Source organism: Euprymna scolopes, chromosome 15 (genome assembly GCF_053919585.1).
Source record: "Euprymna scolopes isolate OS-2025 chromosome 15, ASM5391958v1, whole genome shotgun sequence".
NCBI classification, from domain to species: Eukaryota; Metazoa; Mollusca; class Cephalopoda; order Sepiida; family Sepiolidae; genus Euprymna; species Euprymna scolopes.
The window spans coordinates 65,349,619-65,374,993 of NC_136496.1; the positions used below are offsets into that span (position 1 = coordinate 65,349,619).

The window sequence follows — 25,375 nt, forward strand, 5'->3', positions numbered from 1 at the left end:
TTTTTTACAAGGCAGTCACCCCTTATCAAGGCCCGGAAGCCACTCGGGGATAAGGGTTATTGCGTGTACAGTACGTTAGTATTGAAGATTTGATAAAGTGTCTTACTTAAGGGGGCGGTTCATCAGGAATTTGTTTATGTTGGACTTGAAGACATCCAGGTTGTAGTCAGGTGGGAAACAGGCAAACGGAACAGAGTTCCACAGGCGTGTACTTCTAAGAAAGAAGCTTTGTTCACGGAATCTATGTTTTTGTTTTGACATAGATAAAGAGTGTCTGTTTGTGTTTGTTACGCGATACCCCATGATCTTAAAAACTATGCACTTTAGTTGAATAACCCTCGAAATCCATATTTATTTGTAATGTAAATTATTTAATCCATTGTCATCAATGCGGCATGCAATAAAGGCACACACACACACACACACACACACACATACACACACACATCTTAAAATTGGTGATTGTACAAAGTTCTTACTACAAACGAATAGAGCACTGTTAGACTGTTGATAGTGTTTATATAAACATTAAGATTTTATCTACTCATGGCTTGTTGTTGATGTGTTAATGGTTAGAATCACTGGCTTGTCGAAAAAAAATGGTTACTTCCATCCTGGCTTAGAGCGCTTTCCTATCCAGCCACACTGAAAAGCTCTGATCAGTCAAATAGTGAAACAAGCTGTCTGTAGATAAAATGCACGCTCACATATAATAGCTTCTGTTCAGCATTGTAGGCAGATCCCTTCTATAAGGGCGCTTGTACGTGTAATTGCAAAGTGAGTATTGCATTATACCAACCACACCTCTCCTTAGCTGGCACTTCTTAATTCCAGGTATATATATATATATATATATATATATATATATATATATATATATATATATATATATATATATATATATATATATATATATATATATATATAACGAGTAGAGCACTCTGGTAGAGGGCATAATGATTGTCACTTAATATTAAAGAAAGAGTATTAATGTAAAGGAATAGAGTATTTTTGGTTACAAATAGTATACAAACTATTTTGGAAGTGAATGCATAATTCATTTAAACATACAAAACCAAGTATTGATGTAATACCACAGACAGTTCTTTCTTTCGATACAAGTCTTTTTAGGTTCTTCTTCATTATCGTTACGAAATTCGAAAATTGAAATATTAAATTTCAAGTGAAACCAATGGTATCTACTTAATTGCCCTGTCACAGTAATGAACACATGGATATATCCAAAAATTACGGAAAACGATAAGGTAAAAAAAATAGTTTTCGAAGACAACAAAAATTGAGTTTTGCAAAAAAAAAAAAAAAAAAAAAAAAAAGATGCAGAGTTCTAATTGCAACAAAAGGAGGTAAATATTTTCTGAAAACTGGAAATCTTTGGTCAGTTTTGCAAAACTTAATTTTTACTAATCGTCTTCGAAAACTGTTTTCATTGATAATTAATTTAATATTTTCCGTGATTTTTAGATATTTTCATTACTGCGACATGCAAATTCAGTTGATATGATTGGTTTAACTTGAAATTCAATATTTCAATTTTCGAATTTCGCTACAATAACGAAAAACAACTCCTTTTCTTGTATGTCTATGTTACGCCTTTTAGTTGAGTATAACGAAAAATATTTATATTTGGTTAGAACATATCAAATTGACAAGAAAGTTCTTGCGGTTTTAACTTTTCAATTCAAATGAACTTATCGCAGCTCAGACAAAAATTTATTGATCGAAATAAGCACCATCAGAATAAACACACTTTAGTCCACGCAAAACAAATGTACTTATGCCAGTAACAAAAATCTTGCGTTCCGGTAACGATGAAGTCGTTGACGACGTTTTTGACGTCACTTAGGTTTTTGGTGCATTTCTCACACAGAAAGTTGTCGAAATGTGTGAAAAATGGTAGCCGGTAGAGGAGAGGTCTGGAGATTATGGCGGATGAGGCAGAGTTTCGTAGTCCAATTCGTCCATCTTCTGCAGGGTCGGTTTAGCAACGTGCGACGTGGATGAGAATGGATCAGACCGGTTGCAGACCACTAAACAGTCAGCATAAACTTCTTCTGGTGCAACTCTGGCTTCGTGTCGTGAAGCTTCGTCGGCGTCTAACCACTGAGCTGAGCGTCACCGGTTGTCTTTCCAATCTCTTTCAAGTGTTTGAAAATTGTCATATCCGTTACGTCTACTTCAGAAGCAAGTTTTCGAACAGTTGTGCGTGTATTGGCTTCGACTAAGGCTCTCACTTGATCGTTGTCAACATCCGATGGTTGTCCACTACGCTAATCATTTTCAAGACTCTGGTCGCCGTAACGAAATTTCTTGTGCTGTGCGCTCAGTAGTGATTCCTGGTCAAAACGTTTCGTTTATATCGCGAGTTGTTTCAGAAGCTTTTCGGCCTAGCTAGAATTGAAATAAGAAAATTGTGCGAATTTGTTTTTGTTTTGTTTTTTCATCTTTTATTCAACGTTCTGAAAAGAAAACAATTGTTTTAAAAACGATAGTAATTCAAACGACTAGATAAAGCGAAAAAAAAACGTTCTTTAAAATGATATATAAAGTAAAGGTATAACGAAAACCTGTTTGAAAATACATCATTTTAAATCAAAATTAAAAATTCCGCAAGAACTTGCTTGTCAACCTAATAATAAACAGGATAGTAAACGTTAAGAACCCTTTCAACTCCCGTAAAAACTGCATTAGGGTTCTCCAAGCAGGCGTGTTCTGCTAAACAAAATTGTCTTTTAGGAACCCTGCCTTTGAGGATTGACTATATAAAAATATTTAGGTCAGTAGGTAACGACGTTGTTGTCGTCGTTCAATAATGACCTCCAGACGTTAGATAAGTCACTTGTATCCCTGCCCTAAAGCAGCAGTCTTTGGAGGGAGGGATTAGAGTTGGTAGTGGGAGTCGACAATAACAGACAAATCCTCGCCTAACTACGGCATCCGCTGTTTAAGAAAAGGTCAAAGAAAGACTGTCACAGAAGAGCAGATAAATTATATATATATGTGTGTGTGTGTGTGTGTGTGTGTGTGTGTGTGTGTGTGTGTGTGTGTGTGTGTGTGTGTGTATCGTGGGACTGGGACAAAGCCGTTCAATGGATCGTTCTTTTTCTTTCATGGGGAAAGGATTGCTGGTAGGCCTCAACCTGATATTCCCGAATGATTTCTGCTGGGAGGTCGTGGTAGGGTGAGAAAAAAGCTGCTCTGTCATTTTTGTTTTTGGAATGCAACTTTAAATGGAATGTTGTCTTCTTCATGCTTCCCCATCGTTTTCATTCAAGTGCTGCGTCTGCGATAGGGATGGCAAAAAGGAAAAAGAAATTCCCGTTTTCATGTGGATAAACGTGCTTTTATCTATCTCTTTTACACACACACACACACACACACACACACACACACACACCAGGATTTAAATCGTATTACCGGCGCTACGGTTAGCCACATTGTGAACATGAAACGTATATATACGTGGATAACAAATATATATTCATAAAAACTAACTATAGAATTTTTATTTAAGTGAGACACGTGAAGAGAAATATGAAGATTTTCTAATTAAGCAATATTGGGAAATTATCGACCACTTTCGGAGTGATTAGATTTATGAATAAAATATAGCGTTTAATTTCTTTCATACATAAATATGACGGTCACGGTAGCCAAATGGTTAAGAATGTTGGATTGGAGTTATTCGAGTTGAAGATTCGAATTTATCGACCGGCGCTATAGATTTATATACAACACTGATGTTAGTGAACATGAAATATTTGTCTGGGGATAAAACATCATATATATATATTGTTGGCGTCGAACCATTTTTTTATATATATAAAGCTGAACGTGTGTGTGTGTGTGTGTGTGTGTGTGTGTGTGTGTGTGTGTGTGTGTGTGTGTGTGTGTGTGTGTGTGAGTGTGAGTGTGTGTGTGTGTGTGTGTGTGTGTGTGTGAGATCACAAATAGGCTCCTATATGGTTGACTATTTTAAAAAAACTGATTACATATAATGATAGAAGATGTATCGAGGATCAGGAATGGGTATGTTTAATCTGGCAGAACGGTGGTTCATTAAAATTGTGGGGTCTGCGTTCGCGCCTGGCCTCCAAAGTAAGGAAATAAAAAAATGAAAAAAAAAAAAACGTTTACAAGGGTTTTCGATATAGATGTACATAAGAATACTTTGATAAGTATGTTTCAACTTAAATAGGGATGGTATAATAAAATTGTGGGGTCTGCGTTCGCGCCTGTACTCCATGGAAATATGGCACAAACTTTAACAAAGACTTTTCATATCTATTTGCGTAAGTATACTTTGATAATTATGTTTCAGCTTGAAGAAATATGGTATAATAAAATTATTGGGTGTTCGTTCGCGCCTGACCTCCATAGAATGTAAATATGTCATAAGGTTTTTTAAAAGGGGTGAGGGTTCACAATAACACCTTAATTTTAATCTTAATTCACGCTCGCTTTTATTTATATTTTTGAGTTGAATCATATTGTGTCGAATAAATTCACCTCATAAATTCACGTTCTTATTAAAGTGAAAGCCAAAAAAAAAGTCGAAACTTTAGAAAATTCTCGACACAAATTTTGCATAACTCTGTTTTTTTCCTTTTCCACTTGCACGCGGCACTCTTTCGAAAATATATAAATAGATAAATAATAAAAAAATAAGAACGTTACGTGTTATCGTGTCAAAAGAAGGAAAAAATCCTGCTCACGTGATTACGTGTCTTTTTAAAAAGATTTGCATAACCTTTTTATTTCTATTTATATATCTGTTTAAGCTTTTTTGTCAGTGTACTAGAAGGAATTCAGTTGATTACAACCCTTTCTGCGTGTTCTTTACATTACAATAGTACAACCCTGAATCCGACTGTGCAATACTACACCGTTCAAGACTGTAAAACTGAAACGAATCTGTTCTGCTTGAAAAGGGCGCCATTTTCTTCTTATTCATATTTATATCGATTCTTTGCTGTAAAAAACTAAAGTAATTACGTGTTTACTTTTTTAATATCCCATTTTGCTGTTTCGGATTATTTTACTAAAGTAAGTAAAGCTTCATTATTTTTCCAAACTGTTTTTGTTTCTTTCTTTTTCGATATTTCGTCGATATTATTTAGTAAGAGTGTTTCGCAGAAAAGCCAACAAACGACTACCCGAAAAAATAAATATACAAGAAATAAATGTTGCCATAGTCAATAAAAGTTCAGTTCATGTTTTATTTTTGTTTTGAAATAGTTTTTAATGCTCTTTACTTGAAATAATTTCAGCAAACCGAAATTAAAACGAAATTTGAGGCGATAACGACTTAAAATAATTTTTATATAAACTACATATGCCATAATCGAATATTCTCCAAGTACAAAATAACGGAAAACATTAAAATATGTTTATAAATATTCCTTACGTTGACGGAACTCTCTTAAATTGTTCAAATTGAAAACGAGGCTCTCCATTTTAAAGTCGCTGCCATTTTGATGTTTTTTAAAACCGGTTCGTGAATTAAAAAAATATATTTTTTTTACAAACTACTTAAAAATACAAACCAATGAACTTTTCTACCATAAAAGTAACTTTTATTGACTATGGTAATATAACGATTGTACGATCCGGCACCATTTATAACGTTACCGATGTGGCAGGTGTCCCTTGATCGTACCTTGTCTCGCTACAAGTTGGCCTGTTGATCGTCCTTACCCACTGTGTTTTCATGGAGGGGCGCTTGCCTCTCGATCGAATCGTCTCCTACCCTGTGTAGGTAGTCTCCAGGTACATCAATCACTCCGTTGGTCCTTGCGGCTTGCTGCAAAATCAAGAGTCCTCACCACAACAAACAGAACTCCGGGTTATAACAGTAACAAACTATTTATTGTTTTCATTACTTCATAACAACTACTGTCTAATTTGAGGCGACAGACTATAGCAGTGAACGATCTCAGACCAGATCAGTAAAGTCACAGAGTTCGCATTAACACAGGCTAGTTCCCATCATAATATCAGGCACTGAAGGACTCCCAAATTGGGAGCGCTTGACTAGCCCAGCCGTTCGGTTTGCTGGCTACGACTCTTCTCCGTTTAGAATTCCTTTCTCTTTCCCCTTATTTTATTCTTTCCATTTTCTATTTTCTTGTGACCCTCTTCTTCCTCTTTCATGACCATATCTCTCCCTAGGTTCAATTTATTTATTTATCTGTCAACTAACTTATCACAGGCTTGGTAGCCTGGTAGTTAAATACAACAGGTGGATCCAAATGACAACATCTCCCAGACACCAAAGCAGACCTTTTGAACCCCAGTCATTGTACCTGTCTCACTCAATTAGTAGTTAAAATTAATTTTTACCAAATCCAACTAGAAAAACAATCTCTTGTTCCACGAATCATATTATCAGATTTTATATTTTCTTTTCATTGAAAAAGATACTATTTCTTCTCTGGTGGACATAAATCTCATAAACATCTGTTTTTCCTTGACCAAGTGTTAGCATGGCTCTTCTAACCATACCTCATCCTCTCCCATCTTCATCTAGCTGAACAGGATACCTGGCACTACCTGGGATCCCGTTACAGTAACATTTATTTCTTGTATATTTATATTATTATATATATAACATTTTCTCTGTGTAAGGAAACATCATTTTATTGGTCACTCTTGGCTACGAATGGAAACAAAGTTGAAATAAAAAAATATATTTTCGCGAAAATTACCTTTACTTCCATCATATTTTGCTTAGGGTAAAATTTTTGAGTATCAAAACCTATCTCTTTACAACCCCCTCCTTTTCATAACCTATCATACTTTCAATCACAGTCCATTTTCTGTAGGCTGTTTTTTTAATCCAGTCAACGACGGGTACTTCTCCTAGTATATATATATATATATATATATATATATATATATATATATATATATATATATATATATATATATATATATATATATATATATATATATATACAAATATATATATATATATTTGTAGTCATCGACATACAGTCCTGTTTCGTTGTATCACAACTCATCAGTTCCGCTAGACTAGCATCTCTCCCAAGCCAAGGATTGAACCTAGAACCGTCGTGTGAAAGATTCGTTGGTCATCATTTAATCCCGAGCAACCTCAGGTCCACTTGCTAGTGTATATATATATATATATATATATATATATATATATATATATATATATATATATATAGTAAGTTATAAAATATATATGGCGATTAGGCTACACTGAATAGTCCGTGTTTCATCCACTCTATGACTCTTCAGGCTATATATATATATATATATATATATATATATATATATATATATATATATATATATACTAGCAGGTAGACCTGAGGTAGATCTGATTAAATGATGACCAACGAATGTTTCACACTCCTGTATTACTGTTGTCATAGAAATCGGTGAAATCGACGAATTTTCGATCAAATCCATTGCCTGCTCTAATTGGAGGCACATCACGATGCACCGGGATGAAGCTCACATGCTTTCCCGCAGTGACATAGTCCACAATATAATGTAGTCTACATTGCACTGTAGAGAGCCTACTGTTGATTTTATAAATTTTTTTTTTATATATAATGGCTTGCATTAAAGTTTAAAATGCGTAAGTTAATTATCATGGTTCAATTGTGCCTGAAACAGAAACATTCATTTCTAACGCGCTCCTATCATATCAAAGAACCTGCTGTTGATTTTATATGCTTAGCCTTACTGCTTGTGCGGTGATGGTGGCTTGAATTTAAGTTTAAAATGAAAAAGTCAAATATCATGATGCAATTATACTATAAACAAAAACATTTATTTCGAACGTGCCCCTGTCATATCAAAGAACACACTGTTGATTTTATATGTCAGTCCTTTCTGCTTGTGTGGTAATAAAACTTTTCAAATACACTTGTGATGTTAAACTGTGTAAGGTGTTAACGTGAGTCGAAATAGCCTGTTTCTTCTTTCATCGGATTATTTTGATTATCGATACAAAGCGAAGATATTCTGATATTAAACCTTTCGTGTGAAATTATATATAAATACACACACACACACACACACACACACACACACATATATATATATATATATATATATATATATATATATATATATATATATATATATATATACATGAATTGGTGTGTGTCTATGAGTTCGTTCCCTATGAACTCCTAAACAGATGGGCCGATTTTGGGGAAATTTCACACAATTGTACTTTATGCGCTTGGCAGAGTTCTTAGATAGGTATTGTATGAACACCTCCTTCATAAACTGTCATCTGTATTATTGACCAGAGCTGCTCAATTGGGTTTATATCTGGAGAACAAAGGTGGCCATGTCATCATATTTTCTCCCATAATGCTTAATGACTTAAGGTAGGATGTCGTAGCCTTGGCGGAGTGGGATGGCGCATTGTCGTGCATAAAAATCAATTGATGGTAACGTGCCAATGGAAGGTCATCAAGCCATGGTGGCAAATGCTCATTTTAAAATAAAATATAAGACTGGCTTGTCAGTTTGACATCTTCTTGCACTCGAACTAGTCCAATTAGTTCATCGCATATTATTCCAACTGAAAACAAGACACCTCCACTTCCCTGTTGACGACGGAATCGTCCAAGAGGATTCCAAAGTTTGGCGCACTCATCTGGTTCATCAAGGTTTGCTCTGGCCTCATCGGTGAAAAGAACATTCAGAGCTGGTTTTCATGTATTTCTGAGCTCAAGCCAAACGTTTTTCCTGATGAGTTTGGTTTAAAACAGCTCTTGCTATGGGCTTAACGCTTCTTGCAATTTCGTTTAAGACATTGCAGCGTGAATGAAAGGTATTCCAACCTTGTCAAATATAGCAGCACTGTTACTGCCCGTCTACTTGATGAGTTAATGGCAATTTTTTTTCTAAAATTATGAGCAGAAACTGACTTTCTTGTGCTTGTCTTTGGTTTGATGTTTGAGTTTTCAACGAATTAAGAAAATGTTCTTCGATTTTTTCCAAGCTCCTTGGTGAGATAAACCTTCTGTAAAGCCTGCAACAGCACGTTCCTTTTCACTAGCTGTCAATCGACCCTTTCCAGGCATTTTGGAAGACTTGCAATAAAGTGATACGCGTTTAAAATTACCAGAACCTAGAAAATTAGCATAATTTTCAAAATATTTGTTCAAATTCCATAAAAAAATCAGGGAAATAAGGTACTTTGTTATGCTTTTACAGTATACAAAATTTCACTACTCTGCGTTTCATAGCAATTTGAAAATTATATATATATATATATATATATATATATATATATATATATATATATATATATATATATATATATATATATATATATATATAAAATGTGCCTGATTTTAAAATATCACAAATTTGCTTTTAGTGGGACTTTCAAATTGTTTTTTTTTACAATCCCTGGACCTCTTCCTAGGCTTATGTTGAGGGCGCTTGCCATTTTCCAGCTCCCCATAAAAAATTGTTTCAGCAGCCTACAATCTTTCATTCGAACCAGGTGGCCTACCCAAAGCATGTGAGATCTGATTACAAGGATCTCAACACTAGAGCAACATGTTCTCACAAGGGCCTTAGTATCAAGTACTTGTGCTTGCCACTTGATGTTTAAGATACGTCTCACGCACTTTTGGTGAAATCGTTCAAATCATTTAATGTGACTTGGATGTAATGTCCATGTCTCCAATGAATAGAAGTGTTTTAGCACACATGTCTTATAAACGCAGATCCTTGTCCTGTCTGTGATGTCACGGTCAGACCACATTCTATTCTTTTAACCTTCTGAATTCGTCTGTGGATATCAGTGTCTGGAGAGCCATCCCTCGACAGAGAACTACCAAGGTAGACAAACGAATCAACTACTGCTAGCCTAGCACCACAGACCATGATGTTCGGCTCCGTGTATGACCGGCCCAGTGCAGGGGGGAACATCACATTTGTTTTAAACATACTGATATTCAGACCAAAGGCAGTGCAGGAGTCAGCAAAGCGATCCATTATATGCTGCAGATCAGCCTCAGTGTGCGTCAAAAAAAACAAAAAAAAAAAAAAACAGCATCGTCTGCATACAGTTGCTCATTAACTAAGACATGATGTAGCTTGGTTCTGCCATTAAACATTTTAAGATTAAAAGTGCGACTTGTGGCTCGAAACTTTAACATGACACACTTACCGCAATCCTGAAACACAGAGAACAGAGTAGGGGAAGGAATATCACCTTGTTTGACACTTTTGTCAATTGGGATTTCATCAGACAATTTTCCGTTAAAGGAGACTAGAGCTTTCATGTCCCTGTGAAGTTCCTTGAATATTTTAACGAAGGTTGGAGTACTTTGAGTCGCTATGGTATTGGTACCATGAACGCTAATGGCCTTATGCTATTAGAGTTGTGTTCAGAATTTAATGTTACTATCTGTAACACTTTTTTCGTCGTAAACTGAAGCCCAAAGTTACTTGGACACATCCACGTTCAAGGCATGGTCACCTTATTGACTTTAATTATAACTCGAAAATGCGACCTTCGAGATGCATATACTGTTGCTGTCATGCGCAGTGCTGAATGTGACACCGATAACAAGTTGGTGAGAGGAAAGTTTACTCTACGAATCCGTAAGAAAGTTTGTCATAGTGACATCAAAAGCGTTTAGCCGTGTTGATATCGCCAAGTTAAAGTTGCCTGAAGTTCAAAAGTGTATGGTGGGAAAGCTTGATAATCTTGCATTTTGATGGATGAATTTCAAGACAGGTTTGTTCTGCTGGTGCTGTAGTTCTTGACTCCGAAAGGAATAAGAACAGGGCTGGGATACTGTCCTTGTTAATCAAGCCAAAGATGCCTTGTGTCGCTGGGTTCGAATCTATCGACTGGTGTTAATCGTGACACCTTGCACTGCAGATTCCCGAAAGAATGAAACAATAGTGTTTATAGGTATTTAATTATTATAGCAAATAATTTATATATATATATATATATATATATATATGTATATATATATATATAAATTATTTGCTATAATAATAATATAGCAAATAATTTATATATATATATATATATATATATATATATATATATATATATATATATATATATATAAATTATTTGCTATAATAATTAAATACCCATAGACACTAGTGTTTCATCCTTTCGGGAATCTGCAGTGCAGGGTGTCACGATTAACACCAGTCGATAGATTCGAACCCGGCGACACAAGCCATCTTTGGCTTGATTAGCAAGGACAGCATTCATTCGGCTACTGTTAACCGCGTGAAATAACGTTGAAATTTCAACATTTTATCTTTAAATGTGTTTTTACAAATTAATTACGTAATATATATATATATATATATATATATATATATATATATATATATATATATATATTACGTAATTATTTTTTTTTATGCAGGAAAAATATTTTTCTATCAAATGGCCGGAAAATATCAATAAATTGTCTTCAATAATTATGGCAAAAAAGGGTTAAGAAAAATCAGTCCTGTGGGTCAAATTTTACGGATTCGTTGAAAAAAAAAAGGCATAAGATCGTTACTAATCCATACAATCCTATCAAACGAAAGAGAATTGATTTAGATACAAATTTCCCAATGCGTTTTTATAAATTATTGATGAAAGACAAAAAATAGAAAATAAATAAGTGTATCTGCTTTTTATAGATTTTGCTCCAGTGATAAATTACATTAAAAAAATATACTATATCCATGGCTAGAGAATTTAATAAATATTGGTTCACGCCCAAATTATCTTTCCCCGCCCCTCACTCAACCCCTGGAAATTCTGAAATAAATTTTTTTTATTTAACAATTGCAATTTTCTTTCATTTCTTAGTTTGACATTTAATGAAAACACCCTTTAAAAACGAAACAGTATTGACCTTATTCTGTAACGTTCTAGAAGTTTACGAAGAAGGCAATTCTGTTAATGGTACAAACTGAGGTATCGCATTTGTTCTGTAATTAATGACGAATAACGTTGAACTTTACAAGAAGCTGCGAATGAAAATAGTTAATGCGTAAAAGCATGTCGATCGAGCGTAGAGCCCCTGTGAAGTTCTAGAAGATACCAACAACTCGAACCATTTAGAAAATATGTTAAAAACGGGTAGAAAAAGATTTAAATAATTCAGACTACTATTCTCACAACGTTTCGGCCGATGTAACCTCCGAACTTCCTAAGATGCACTTTATCGAGCTCTGGAATCTATACGAAACTTTGAACTACAAATTACCCATGGCTGACGAAACGAAAACAATCTACTAGTGACGGCACGATTCCAATATTATTCCCGATTCCGATACAATTACCGATTCCGTACCAAATTCCCGATTCCGATTCCGATTCCGATTCTTTAGACATCTAAATATTTAACTATATAGTTGTATTTTTTCTCCGATTACTGTAAAATACACACATGTTAAATGTGCAGATATTTTCCTAAACATAAAAATATACTTGTGGGGGACGATCTATCGATTTTAGCTTCACTGGTGGTTTAAAATCAATAAATATATATTATTTTATCATTATTATCAGCAATGGAAGATTTTGCTTTAAACAAAATCAAATAAAAAGTCAATTAAAAGAATTGTTTTGCCATCGGAAAATCGGTATAAATTTCCCCGATACCGATTCCGATACCCTCAAATATTCTGATTTTTCCGATTTTCGTTCCAATACTACGATCTACACCTTGGATTAAATAAATGTTCACTTCGAAATTCCATATAAATTCCTGTGTTGTACATAAACATTCCTGAGTTCGATAAGACACACCTGGAGAAGATTGAAGATTACATTGGCCGAAACGTTGTGAGAATAATATTTAAGACGAGAATAGTCGCCCCGATGATACAAATTATCAATCCTTAAAAATTCGAAACATAGTCGCAGAAAAAATCAATTTCTAATTGAATGAAAGTGAAAATTGTTCAAAATCGCTACAAGAAATATCCTCACTCGATCAACATGTCCGCGAACGGAAATTGTCAATGATGTAAGTTAGTTTTTCTTTTAACTTTGATGTCGGACTTTAGTCAAAATTTAATGTCTGATCAGTCCTTGTTCAGAGAAAATGAAATTCTCGTTTGAAACAATTTTTATTTTTGTCCGAATTTCGTGCTCATTTGAAGAATTTTTTTAAAATTAATATTTTAATTTTTAATTTTTTGATTAATTTAATTTTTTAATTTTTAATTTAATTAATTTAATTTTTGATTTAATTAATTTAATTTTTTAATTTTTAATTAATGTTTTTAAATTAATTTTTGTCCGAATTTCGTGCTCATTTGAAGAATTTTTTTTTTTTAATTTAAAATGGATCTTATATCTAACTTTTCCCTCGTGAATAGGCAACTAAATATGACTAGCTTGGTTGGATAGACATGCATCTTGTCGTCCAAAGAAAACTCGCCAATCACCTAAATTGCTGATTTGTTTATATGGAAAGAAACCATAGAGCTACCTCGTGCATTTTTTATGCCACAACGCCCTTCATATAGTACGTTTCAAAACTCCACCTGACTTTGTATATAGCCTCCTGGTTTCTGTCGTATTTACCATAATTATAAACCAAAAATCATCTACAATCTGATAGAAATTATTTGAACTCTCTTTCACGGTCAGATGAAACTAAACTACAATTATTCACTAACATACATTTTTGTGGTTCATAGAGAAAAGTGGACGAAGCCATCCTTTTTCCAATCAAACAAATTGGCGGTAGCATTATGGTTTAGAGATACTTCGCTGTTTCTGTACAAACTGTTGAGAGAACAGGGTATTATGGATAGAGAGGGTATTATTTTGGTATCTTTAAAAGTAATATCCATCAAAATGCACGAAACCCCTTTAAGATGTCATTGAGCGTTACAATATGACAATGACCCGAAACAACATATCAATGTATGTAATTGATCTTCCAAGGAAGTATTAAAAACAGGTAAAGAAAACAATATAGAAGAATTATCTGTCTGTTCAGCTAAAAGTAAAAGTAAAAATAAAAAAATACACAAAGCTGGTGTATTTTTTTTTTTTTTTCATCATTGCCTTGAACAAAATTGGACACATTTTTTAAATATTCATTGTGAGGTCAAAAGGGAATAAAATTTAGTCATGTGGGGGGGGGTCGATATTTAGAGCGAATTTTAACGATATTCTGTAGTAAATCGTCAACGATTTTTCTCCGATTGCTAGAGAAAGCGAGAGAGGGGTGATAGAGGTGATAGAGAAAGATGATTTGATAGGAGGGGAAAAGAAGAAAGGAGAGTGTATAGTGGAGATAAAGAAAGAGGGGGGGGAGAAGAAAGAGAGAGAGGTTCTAAAAGACAGATGTTATACACATTTTTTTTTAAACCTCCGGAAGTGGCACGGCCATGTCACACGAATCACTAAGATAATCCTACACGGAGAAAAGGGATGGGCAGACAAAAGAAAGCGTAGAGTAGACATGGCTGGTGCTGAGTAAAATGCACGACAAGGAAAAAAAAATTAAGAGAATGGAGAAAGGTTTTTTTCAATTGGGATTACATCAGACAATTTTCCGTTAAAGAAGACTCGAGCTTCCATGTCCCTATGCAGTGCCTTGAATATTCTAACAAAGGTTGGAGTGCTCTGGGCGGCTATAGTATCGGTACCTAATGGCCTTTGGGGGCCACAACCGTCATCCAGACCACAAGCGTGATGATGATGATGATGATGATGATGATGATGATGATGATGATGATGATGATGATGATGATTTTGTTACCCTCGCAACACTGGGTAACGATTAGAAGATTAAAGCACGAGGTAGCCATGTTAGTCAATAAAAAATGACACAAATGCTTTTAATAAAACAAAAAGTGTGCTTCATGCTTGTTATATAGTGATGTTTTTTAGTTTGCTGCCAGAATATCTGCATATGCTTTCAAACCCATTATTTCATAATTTGTGAAAAAATCGCATTAAAATTCCATAAAAAAGACGAAGAGTTCTGATTACAACCATGTACAAAGGGCGTTCTAAAAGTAATATCTCCTATTTTTATTCCGCCCGAATGGATCAGAAGGGATTGCAAATTGCGTTGTTATGATGACTGAGCGTATGCATTCATTAACTGAAAGTTTCATTTGTCTGTTGCAGTTATTGACGGTGCGAGACTCTAAAACACAACCCCTATCATGGATATCCGTCAGAAGCAGAGATACAATATTGAATTCCTGACAAAAAATGCATTGAAGATGGTGATGACTATGTAGGAAAATAAATTCTGGGTACAAAATACGCTCATTTTAATGGCACCACTCCTGTTTTCGTAGTTTTTCAACATTTTAGTTAAAAAATATGAGGCTTTGCTTTTGAAACGCCCCTTGTATGACAAAGCACACTCGAGGCACCTATGCACAGCCATCGTTCATCGCTGGTAAAAGTGCATTGATAATGGTAGTGACTATGTAGAAAAAAGATTTTAGAGCACGTAGGGGCGCTCGTTTTCATGGTACAATTTCCGTCTTTATAGCTCTTGAACATTTTGGAGGTAATAAAATATTAGGAGGCTTTACTTTTGGAACGAACCCCATATATATGCAAATTAGTTTTCGTATAAGCTGTATAGCCTGAAAGGGCTCTAGTTACTAAAAACTGATCGAAACATGCTTATGGATGTGTGGCGACATATCAATGCTTATGTAAAAACAATTCGAAGTATATATATATATATATATATATATATATATATATATATATATATATATATATATATATATATATAATTGCAGATAATTTGGAGTATTTTGATGTTTGTAATTAAAAATGTAATATATATATATATATATATATATATATATATATATATATATATATACTTAAAAATGTAATATATATATATATATATATATATATATATATATATATATATATATAATTTTAATTACAAACATCTAAATACACCAATTATCTACAATTGTACGCATATATATATATTCATCTGTGTATATGTATGTATGTATGTATGTATGTATGTATGTATGTATGTATGTATGTATATACACGTATATTATTTTTATAATTTATATACATCTATATATATACTAGGCTCGTTCCAAAAGTAATACCCCTTATATTTTAACTATAAAGTTAAAGAGTTACCATTAAAACGAGCAACCTTTTGTGCCTCAGAATTTATTTTTCTATATAGTCACGATCATCCACAATTTACTGCTGCCACCGATGAACGAGAACCTTCATGGTTTAGTCGTAAAAATCAGCGCCTGCCGAGACAGTCTTTTTTTTTTTTTTTTTTTTTTTTCATGGCTACAATTACGACGTTATGGTCGTAGAAATGCAGCCCACGTAATGCGTGCTTAAGAAGTCCGAACAAGCGAAAGTCTGATAGTGCTAGGTCATGGTTATACATGGTGGGTGAAACAGCACCGTCCAGCCGAAACTCGTCACATATTCCGTAGTCTTTAAACTTGTGTATGTCCTGTCGTTATCGTGTTACAAACACAATATTTCCATTTTCTTTGGTCTTATGCAGGCAATCCGGGCTTTTAGCTTTGTTAACGTTTCAACGTAACGGTCAGAGGTGACAGTCAGCCATGGATGACTCCCTTCCTATCCCAGATGACGGTGCACTGCACGTCACTTTGTCTGAAGACGTTTGCGTCTGGAATTCTTCTTTGCTGGGGAGCATGAGTGGTGCTATTCCATCGACTACCGTCTTGACTTCGGCTCATAGTGGTGTCACCACGTTTCGTCATCACTGATGAGGCGGTTCAAACACACGTAACCTAGCCATCAGTTCGTTCTGATTCAACGTCTTGATAGACATGCTATCGGTGGTCCTTTAGGTTATGTATGAGTATTCACGGAACCCAGCTAGCACAGACTTTGCTGTATCCTAAGAACCACAGTATCGTTTCTAGTGTACTGACACCCACATTCAACTCTGCATGCATTTCATTCACCGTTATCCGTCGATCAGCGCGGATGAGTTGGTTGAGGCACACAGTGTTTTCTGAGGTGATGGCTGTGCATGGCTCTGTCACTCGCATCTTTGTAGCTAATCTGAAATCGACAGACTCATCTCTTAATTCTGCTGGCATCAACAGCATCGGCTTCGAAAGTATTCAGCAAGCGTCGGTAAATGTTGACCAGTTCTAATTTTTCTGCATGTAGAAATTGAATGACGCACCTTTGCTTTTGACGCACGTGCATGACAGGAGTTGCGTTTTTAGAATCTGACACTGTCAATATCTGCAACAGAGAGATGAAAGTTTCAGCTCATGAATGCATAAGTTCAGTGTTCATAACGATGCAATTTGTAGTTTTCTGTGATTCGTTCAGGCGGAAAAATAGGAATCATTACTTTGGGAAAGACCTTCGTATATTGCCAACACACGTACACGTTAGTGCTGTGGAATGTTTTCCTCGGTTTAAACTTGTTCTTCTTCTCCTTCTTCCATTAATCATTTTAAAGTGTATCATCTTTACAAACAGAATCATGTCAATAAAAAAAGCGCATATTTCTTTTTCTTCTCATAGTAAAACAACTTTTCTTTTCTCTTTCTTTAAGGGAAAGTCGTTCTGCCGGCCCCGGTATATTCGACACAGAGACGACATTTCTGATCTAGGCGCACAGTCAGACAACAACAACAAGAACAGCCACAACCTCAGACACACTAGCGCGCACACATTTTACCGAAGCACTGCGATAATTTTCCTGTTTGCCCATAGATCGATGCGACAGTTTCGTTAACAACAAAGACAAAACATTACAGCAAATAACTTTTTACCAAACGCATTAAAATTTAATTTTCTACCGACCTTTATACTTTTAAAGTGTGAAAGCTGATGTAAGATTTATTATCTCTGAATTTGTTATCGTCAAGTTCACATATTCGAGCACTATTTGACATCATGGTTAAAGCGTTCGCTATTAAGCCGGGAGACCTGAGTACAATCGTCGGTCGAGCCATACTAAAAACTAAAAAATATATATTTCCTGCCACTTAGCATTATAAGATGGGGATCAAGGGTAAGTGGAGCAGTCAAAGGAAAGTGACCAATGAAAAGAGAGCTTTTAGATTCCCCCTTAGTATAGTCGGCCACGTTTATGTTTTTATACGACCGCAAGTTAATCAAATATGACGTCGACCTTTTTAAACAGTTAATAATTTATGACATAAAAGATAGTAAAAAAAAAAAAAAAAAGCGGGGAGGGCTTATCCAAATCGAACTGTCAAGAACTAAAATAACAGACCACCTCGACGCCATCCTAGATTGACTGGTATTCGGCTAAGTGAAATTAACGATAACAAATTCAGAAATAATAAATCTAATCAGTTTCCACATTTTAAAATTATTCAGGTCGGTAGAAAATAGATTTTAATGGAGGTGTATAAGTGTTTGTTTTTTGTTGTGTTCTTTTTTTTTTTTTTCATTTCTCGGTTGTTAACTATACGACACGATAGCCGCATTTTTTCAAAAAGAAAAAAAAAAACATTTTTGTGGAAAATAAATAATTTTAAAAATGGATCAAGTATATTTCCAGCACTCCAAGTAAAGAATATTTCCAAAGTTATATTAATAATTAAAATACCAAAAGATATTTTTAATCATATAAAACCGATGTTACACTCTGTGTGATTGATTGTCGCGTTACACATCTACAAACTATTAAAAATTTATGATGTTTGTATGCAAATAAAAATATGTGATTGGTTGAGAAAAAATGAATAGGTTGGGTACACAGGAAACAGTAAGTTTTACAATGATAATGACCGAGTTCGAATCTCGTTCAAGTCTAAATTATTTTTGGCGCTTCTATATTATACAAACGAAAAATATTCGACTTCAAGTGAAACAAATGGTACCTATGTAATTGTCAGACCTCAAATAGTAACATATCCAAAAATTACGGAAAACAATAAAGTTGAAAATGAAAAAAATAAGTTTGTTAAATGAAACGAAGCCACTTTATTAAGCTTACTGAAAAATAGAGAAGTTAACGGAGGGGATAATCAATTCCTGTTGCTTGCGTCACGTGACGAACGTAATTCAAAATGTCGGACAAAATTTATTACTTATATAAACTTTATCGAAAACAGTTTTTCATTAATAATTATTTTCTACCAAATCGTTTTCCGTAATTTTTGGATATGTTACTATTCGCGACATGACAAATACGTAGGCACCACTTGTTTTACTTTAAATTCGATATTTGTTTCGTTTGTATTATATAGAAGTACCCTATTTTTTTTTAATTGTAATACGTGTTTAATACATTAAAACAAATGAATATAACTTAAGGAATATTATATGATTATTTTTTGAACTAAGCGAATTTTTTTTTTATCTTTTTAAGAAAATAAATGGGGGAAAAAGTAGCAAAGAAGTTGACACAGATATTCCTTATTAGTTCAAGGCGAATTATTTTTAGTTAAAAACATAATTTCTACTATGTCGAGACTTTCGATACATCTTCTTTGGAGCAAGACTTTTTTTTTTTTTTTTTTTCCTTATTTTATTCGTATTAACCTCAGGGAGAGAGAAAATCACGTGGCTAACGTTAACCCGTTCAGAGCCAGGTGTGAAATAGATAAACGTGCTTATTTTCGTATTATCCGCTACATTAATGAAAACAATCGATTACTAGTGGAGATTTGGTATCTTTTCGTCTGAAGCAGAAAATATACTATTACTTCTATTAATAATAGAGATTGTACTATGTTTTAATGCTCAATATATTATGGGGGGAGTATCTGTTTTGTTATCGTGATACCGTCTTCCAAGGCATCATCTCCTCTTTTTTAGGAGAGGGTAGTGTAATATCTATTCTTTTGTTATACCATCGTCCCATGGATTATCTTTACCTTTTCTATGTGCTGGGTTTAGCATCTGTTCTATTGTCATGATAGTTACATCATCCTTTAGGAGACGTGGTGTGGTGTAGTCTAGTATTTATTCTGTAGCCCTGGCCATATGTCGGCATTACCTTTCCTATGGGGGTCAGGGTTATATTTGTTCGTTCGTCAAAGATACTAATAGTAATTAATAACCCTTCATCTTCCAAATTCGGAAGAAAACTATGTCAAATTGAAATTTAGTATTTATTTATTTTTTGTTTGTTTCGAAGAAATAATTATGTATATATTTTGCAACAAATAAATAAGTTTTTTTTTAATCCATTTTTCAATTGAAGAAAAAGTTATTTTTCGGAAACAAAAGTCAACATTGAAATGCGTGTTTTTTTTTTTTTTTTTAATGTGTGGGTTTGTATTAATTTACACATAGATTCGAAAAAGTTGTCAAAAAACAAATATATAATAAATAAATATTATCAAATGCAAGATAAGTTACTTTTCTACCAAACTGGACACATTTCTTTTTGTTTTTATTCAATGTAACATGTTTATTCAGCTCGAAAAACATGCAGTGTTTACCGATGTATTGGAAAATTCAAAATGGCGCCCGACACTCTCTTTAACATGGTAAGTTTGGGAAAAGGTGTTATAAATAATAAACTAGACAAAATGCTATTAAAAAACAACACCGCATATATGTCAACTTATGTCACGGTAACATATAATGAGCGAATTTCTAACAGTATTTTGTCTAGTTTATTATTTATAACACCTTTTCCTTAACTTACCGTGTAAAGAGAGTGTCGGGCGCCATTTTGAATTTTCCAATACATCGGTAAACACTGTATGCTTTTCGAGCTGAATAAAAATGTTACATTGAATAAAAACACGAAAAATATATCCAGTTAGGTAGAAAAGTAACTTATCTTGCCTTTGATAACATTTATTTGTTATATATTTGTTTTTTGACAACTTTTTCGAATCTATGTGTAGTAATACAAACCCAAATGTGTTTACGTTTCCTTCCCTCTCCTTTAAATTGCTACCATAACTGAGGTGCTACTAATAAACTAGGTCCAAAAAATATATCTTCTTAATTCACAACATGGCATTGGATGTTTCGTATTTTAAGTTACTATTTCACTGCAAATTAGTAAATAAACATCGCAAGTTTTTAATTAATAAATTAATAACACATTTTTAGTATAACTTTTGAAAACATAATTGTTTAATATTTTAAAAACATTTAGTTTAAATATTAGGAACAGTTCAGGATTTTTCAGTACTTTTTATAAAGAAAAAAAAAACTGCAAGAATATCAGATACAGGAAGGATAAAATTAATTCTCAGACCAGAACAGTTTTGCATTAGTTTTATATCGTTTTAGGAAAATTAAAATCTAGATATAATTATACTAAACTATGATATAATGATACTAAACTATGATATAATCTAGATATAATGATACTAAACTATGATATAATCTAGATATAATGATACTAAACTATGATATAATGATAGCAAACTATGATATAATGATACTAAACTAGTTATAATGATACCAAACTATGTCTACAATCTTTATTCTAATTTTGATTAAAATCCATTTCATGATTTTGATTCGAGAAAGTGTTTTAAATTTAAAACATCTTAAGAAAAATTAGAATTCAGGGAATCTTAATTTATGGCGTGTCTAATCACCATGGATTAAATTCAATGTAGCTCTAAAATATTTGGATTTTCAGATGGTAGAATGTGACTATATTATGTCTCCTAAATATCCTTCAAAGAAACTGAAAAATGGGGAATAACTATTATTCGATGTATAATATTTATTGTGAAAATTTAATGAAAATATGAGGTATCTGAATTTTCACGAATGGCTTCTGTCGCCGTTTTTATTCGTTTTGCATAATCCCCGCATTAGATTACCGAAGTTAAGCAATCTTGAGAATGGTTAGTACCAGATGGGTAACCACTTGGGATAGCGAGGCATTATATTTAGAAGGATGTCGACACCTTCCTGCAAGAAATGTAAAAACCTAACGTCGTCATCTCTCCTGATTGGGATATATATATATATATATATATATATATATATATATATATATATATATATATATATATATATATATATATTCAACTGCCTAGAGTGAATGCCACTTTTTTCATGAAACTAAATCAAATTAAATATAGTCCACATTTAAACCACTTATGCCTAGCAGCTACGTTCCAAAATTCCTAATGATCGAGTTTAGGAGTGAATCCTGTACATTCAAATATATAAACCCCTGCTTCGTATTTTTTTCTGACGAAACTTACACGGAAAATATTTTTAAACGCAATTATTTTCATTTCTAGAAAAATAAATACTACAAAAAAATATCTGGCATTAAAACAAAAATAAAAATTGAAATCGAAAATATATTTAATCAAAAAATATTTTTTGTGGGGAGTTGAAACTGTTATGTTTCTGTTTTTTTAAGATGATGGTTGATAATTCGTATTATTTGGATTATTCGGACTATTGCTCTCATCTTGTAGTGTGGTTTTCACAACGTTTTTGCTGATGAAACCTCCGATCTTTTTCTGGTGTATCTTGTCGAACTTGGGAATCTTTCTGTCGAAAGTACATTATTAAAAAAAAGTATGTTACTTACTTTCGTTATATTGGAAGATGATTTTCTAGTATTATTTATTGTTGAATTAAATCACTTGTAAATTTAAAATTGCAGATTTAAAACAGTTGGACGTATTGCATCCATCTCAAACAATTGTTTATTAAATAAATAAACACTTCAATCAATGGCAGTGTATTTTTTGTTTTTTTTTTGTTGTATTTTCTTTTTCTTTTTTCTTTTTTTTTTTACCCTAGTGTATTTTACAAGAACTAAACATCTATCAGCATTTTACAAACGGTTTATTTTAATCCACATAAGAGCATCCTAAAGAATACAATAAAAGATATCTTTGAATTCTAATAAGCAATTATATATATATATATATATATATATATATATATATATATATATATATATATATATATATATATATATATGTCTTTATTTCAGATGAAAAATAAAGTGAATCCACAATACTTCCTGTTTTTATTTATTATTATCCAAACTTTTAGATTTACATACAAAAAAAAAAACATTGGGAAAATTATAAGCGAGCTTTATGAGTCGTCTGATTCTTTTGGCGTATATATTCAGCATTGAAAGAATCAGACGACATAAAGATCGCTTTTTATCGAATCCTGCGACCGATGGTATATTTATTTATAGCTACATTAATGTCTCGGTTAAGGTGTGGCTATTAAAAATGTTTATTATAAAAATCTTATTTAAAGTTATCTTTAAAGGGAAAACACCCTGAAGAGGAACTGTGAACTAACTGCCGCTTATTAAAGCAATATTGTAAAGTCCATTCCTTTTAGAGAGGGCGAACACTTCCAGTAAGTTTAAATGAATGTTTAAATGAAGATTAAATGAATGATAGGGATATTTCCTTTCTCTTTCGTAAAGCTTTCTCTGCGGCTGTGAGAGTAAGTGTATCGGATGGAAATTCAAATGTGACTTTAATCCGGTGTGCGAAAATCAGAAGAGAGCTGAATGAAGACAGATAAAGCTTTATAACAATAATAAAGTTAGTCGCCCTAATTTAACACTTTACTGCAGTTTTATGTTTCTTTTCGTCGATAGAAGTTTATTGATACATATTTAACGTATCTTTCCATTTGAATATAAATGTATCATATATTTCTATTCCGTTTGAATTCTTCTCAAGTAAAGACGTTAAAGATTTATTAATATACTTTTTTTAAGGAAACTGTGGTAGCGTACGAAACGATATGTATTAGTATGTATTCTTTTCAAGCTTCTTTACTGGATTATAGCGTTCGGCGCGAGCGGACATTCATGGATAGAATCAGAACCATTGTTTCATATTGCTACTGTACTGAAGCGACACTTACCCTAGGCGGGTTGAACCGGCCTCCTCTAAAGGAGGAAGTTTCACAGGAATATGAAATTCACAAGCGGTTCTCAGTCGCGTATGATATAATCTATATGTTAAGGGAAAATGACAACGTAAGGTTTTTGCAGGCAGCACTTGTAGAGAGGTGTCAACACCCTCCTACATACATCGCCTGCTATTCCTAAATGGTCACCCATCTGGAACTGACCGGGCACAACGGTGCTTAACTTCGGTGATCCAACAAGAACCGGTATGTCAACATGATTATATTAAATATTGATGGTTAGTTCTAATTCCATCAATTTTAAAGTCGTGCTACACAGTTGCTATTTCATGGAACTTTTTGAATTTACATTTTAAAAATGGTTTAGTCGACCGCTCAGGGTTATTCTTTTCGTTTTTCTTTTTCTTTCCACTTCTTCATTCTTTTTCCCTCCCTGTTTTTATTCCCTTTTTTCTTTTTCTCTTTTTTTCTTTAATGCATTTTTACTTTCTTTTTTCGTTTTCTTTCATTTTTATCGTTGTTTTCCAATTTTTAATTTTTTTTTTTCATTTGCTTTTTTCCATTTTATTTTCTTTATTGTTTTTTTTCCTCCATTCTTTCGTTTTTTTCCATTTCCCAATTTTCTTTTTGTTTTTCCATTTTCTCCTTTTTCTTTTATTTTCTTTCCTTTTTTCCATTGTATTTTCTTGTTTCCTTTTTTCTCCTTTTCTTTTCCTTTTTATCACCATTCCTTTATTCTTTTATCTCTGTTCTTCGTTATCGTTCACCATGTTTCTTTCCCTGTTTTTTTTTTTGTTTCTTTAGTTTTTCTTCTTTTTCATTTGCTTACATATTTTCTTTTTTTAATTTTTTTCCCCCCGCCTTTTCCATTATATATATTTTTTTTCTTTTTCCTTAAAAGTAGAGACCGTAACTTCACGTGCATACATTAGTTTGTTAAAACTCTTACGGAGTCGACTGGGGTATGCCTATGTCTATATTTCAACCGTCTCTTGTAACGGTATAAAAAATTAAAAAAAAAAAAAAAAAAAAAAAAAAAAACGCCGCATTCGTAAAATCAGTAATTCCTTTTCAAAAAAATAAATAAATAAATAAATAAATGAAAAATAAATAAATAAAATAAATAAATAAATAAAAAAATTTTAAATTAAAAAAAAAACAGACCTTCAGTTGGGTTTATTTTTATTTTCACATTGAAATCACTACTAACATAGTAAACGAAAAGATATCGCTGTAGTTTTCCAAAAAGAATCGTGACACTGGTGTGAGATAGCGTGAATAAGCAGCTGGTTCAGTGGTTTGGTTCACTGCCTTGTTTTCTTGTTTCTTAGGGAGGCAGAGGCTTTCTCTCTCTACATGTTCGATAGTGAAGGGTGTTAACGTAGTACAAAAAAATTCCCGACTCAGTCAGAGTCAAACGATGTTCGTTCAGATTAAGTTCTTGATATTCAAACTTCACTCATGATATAATTTCCAGCTCGAGATTAAGTTTCAGTGGCCAAAAATTTATTAATT

The 25,375-nt window shown here is 33.2% G+C and overlaps 1 protein-coding gene across 8 annotated transcripts in view; it reads left to right on the top strand.

The window, feature by feature from the left end:
- Positions 1 to 25,375, top strand: part of LOC145293848 (uncharacterized) — a 144,407-nt gene that overhangs the window by 101,783 nt on the left and 17,249 nt on the right. For 4 of the 8 annotated variants that reach the window (XM_080140533.1, XM_080140532.1, XM_080140531.1 and 1 more), the window contains exon 3: positions 17,589 to 18,568. The exons of the other annotated variants lie outside the window; for them this stretch is intronic. In XM_080140533.1, the coding sequence (XP_079996659.1) occupies positions 17,589 to 17,641 (53 nt within the window). In that variant the 3' untranslated portion in view covers positions 17,642 to 18,568. Of the gene's footprint in view, positions 1 to 17,588; positions 18,569 to 25,375 lie in introns of those variants that run through there. 8 annotated transcript variants of the gene reach the window in all.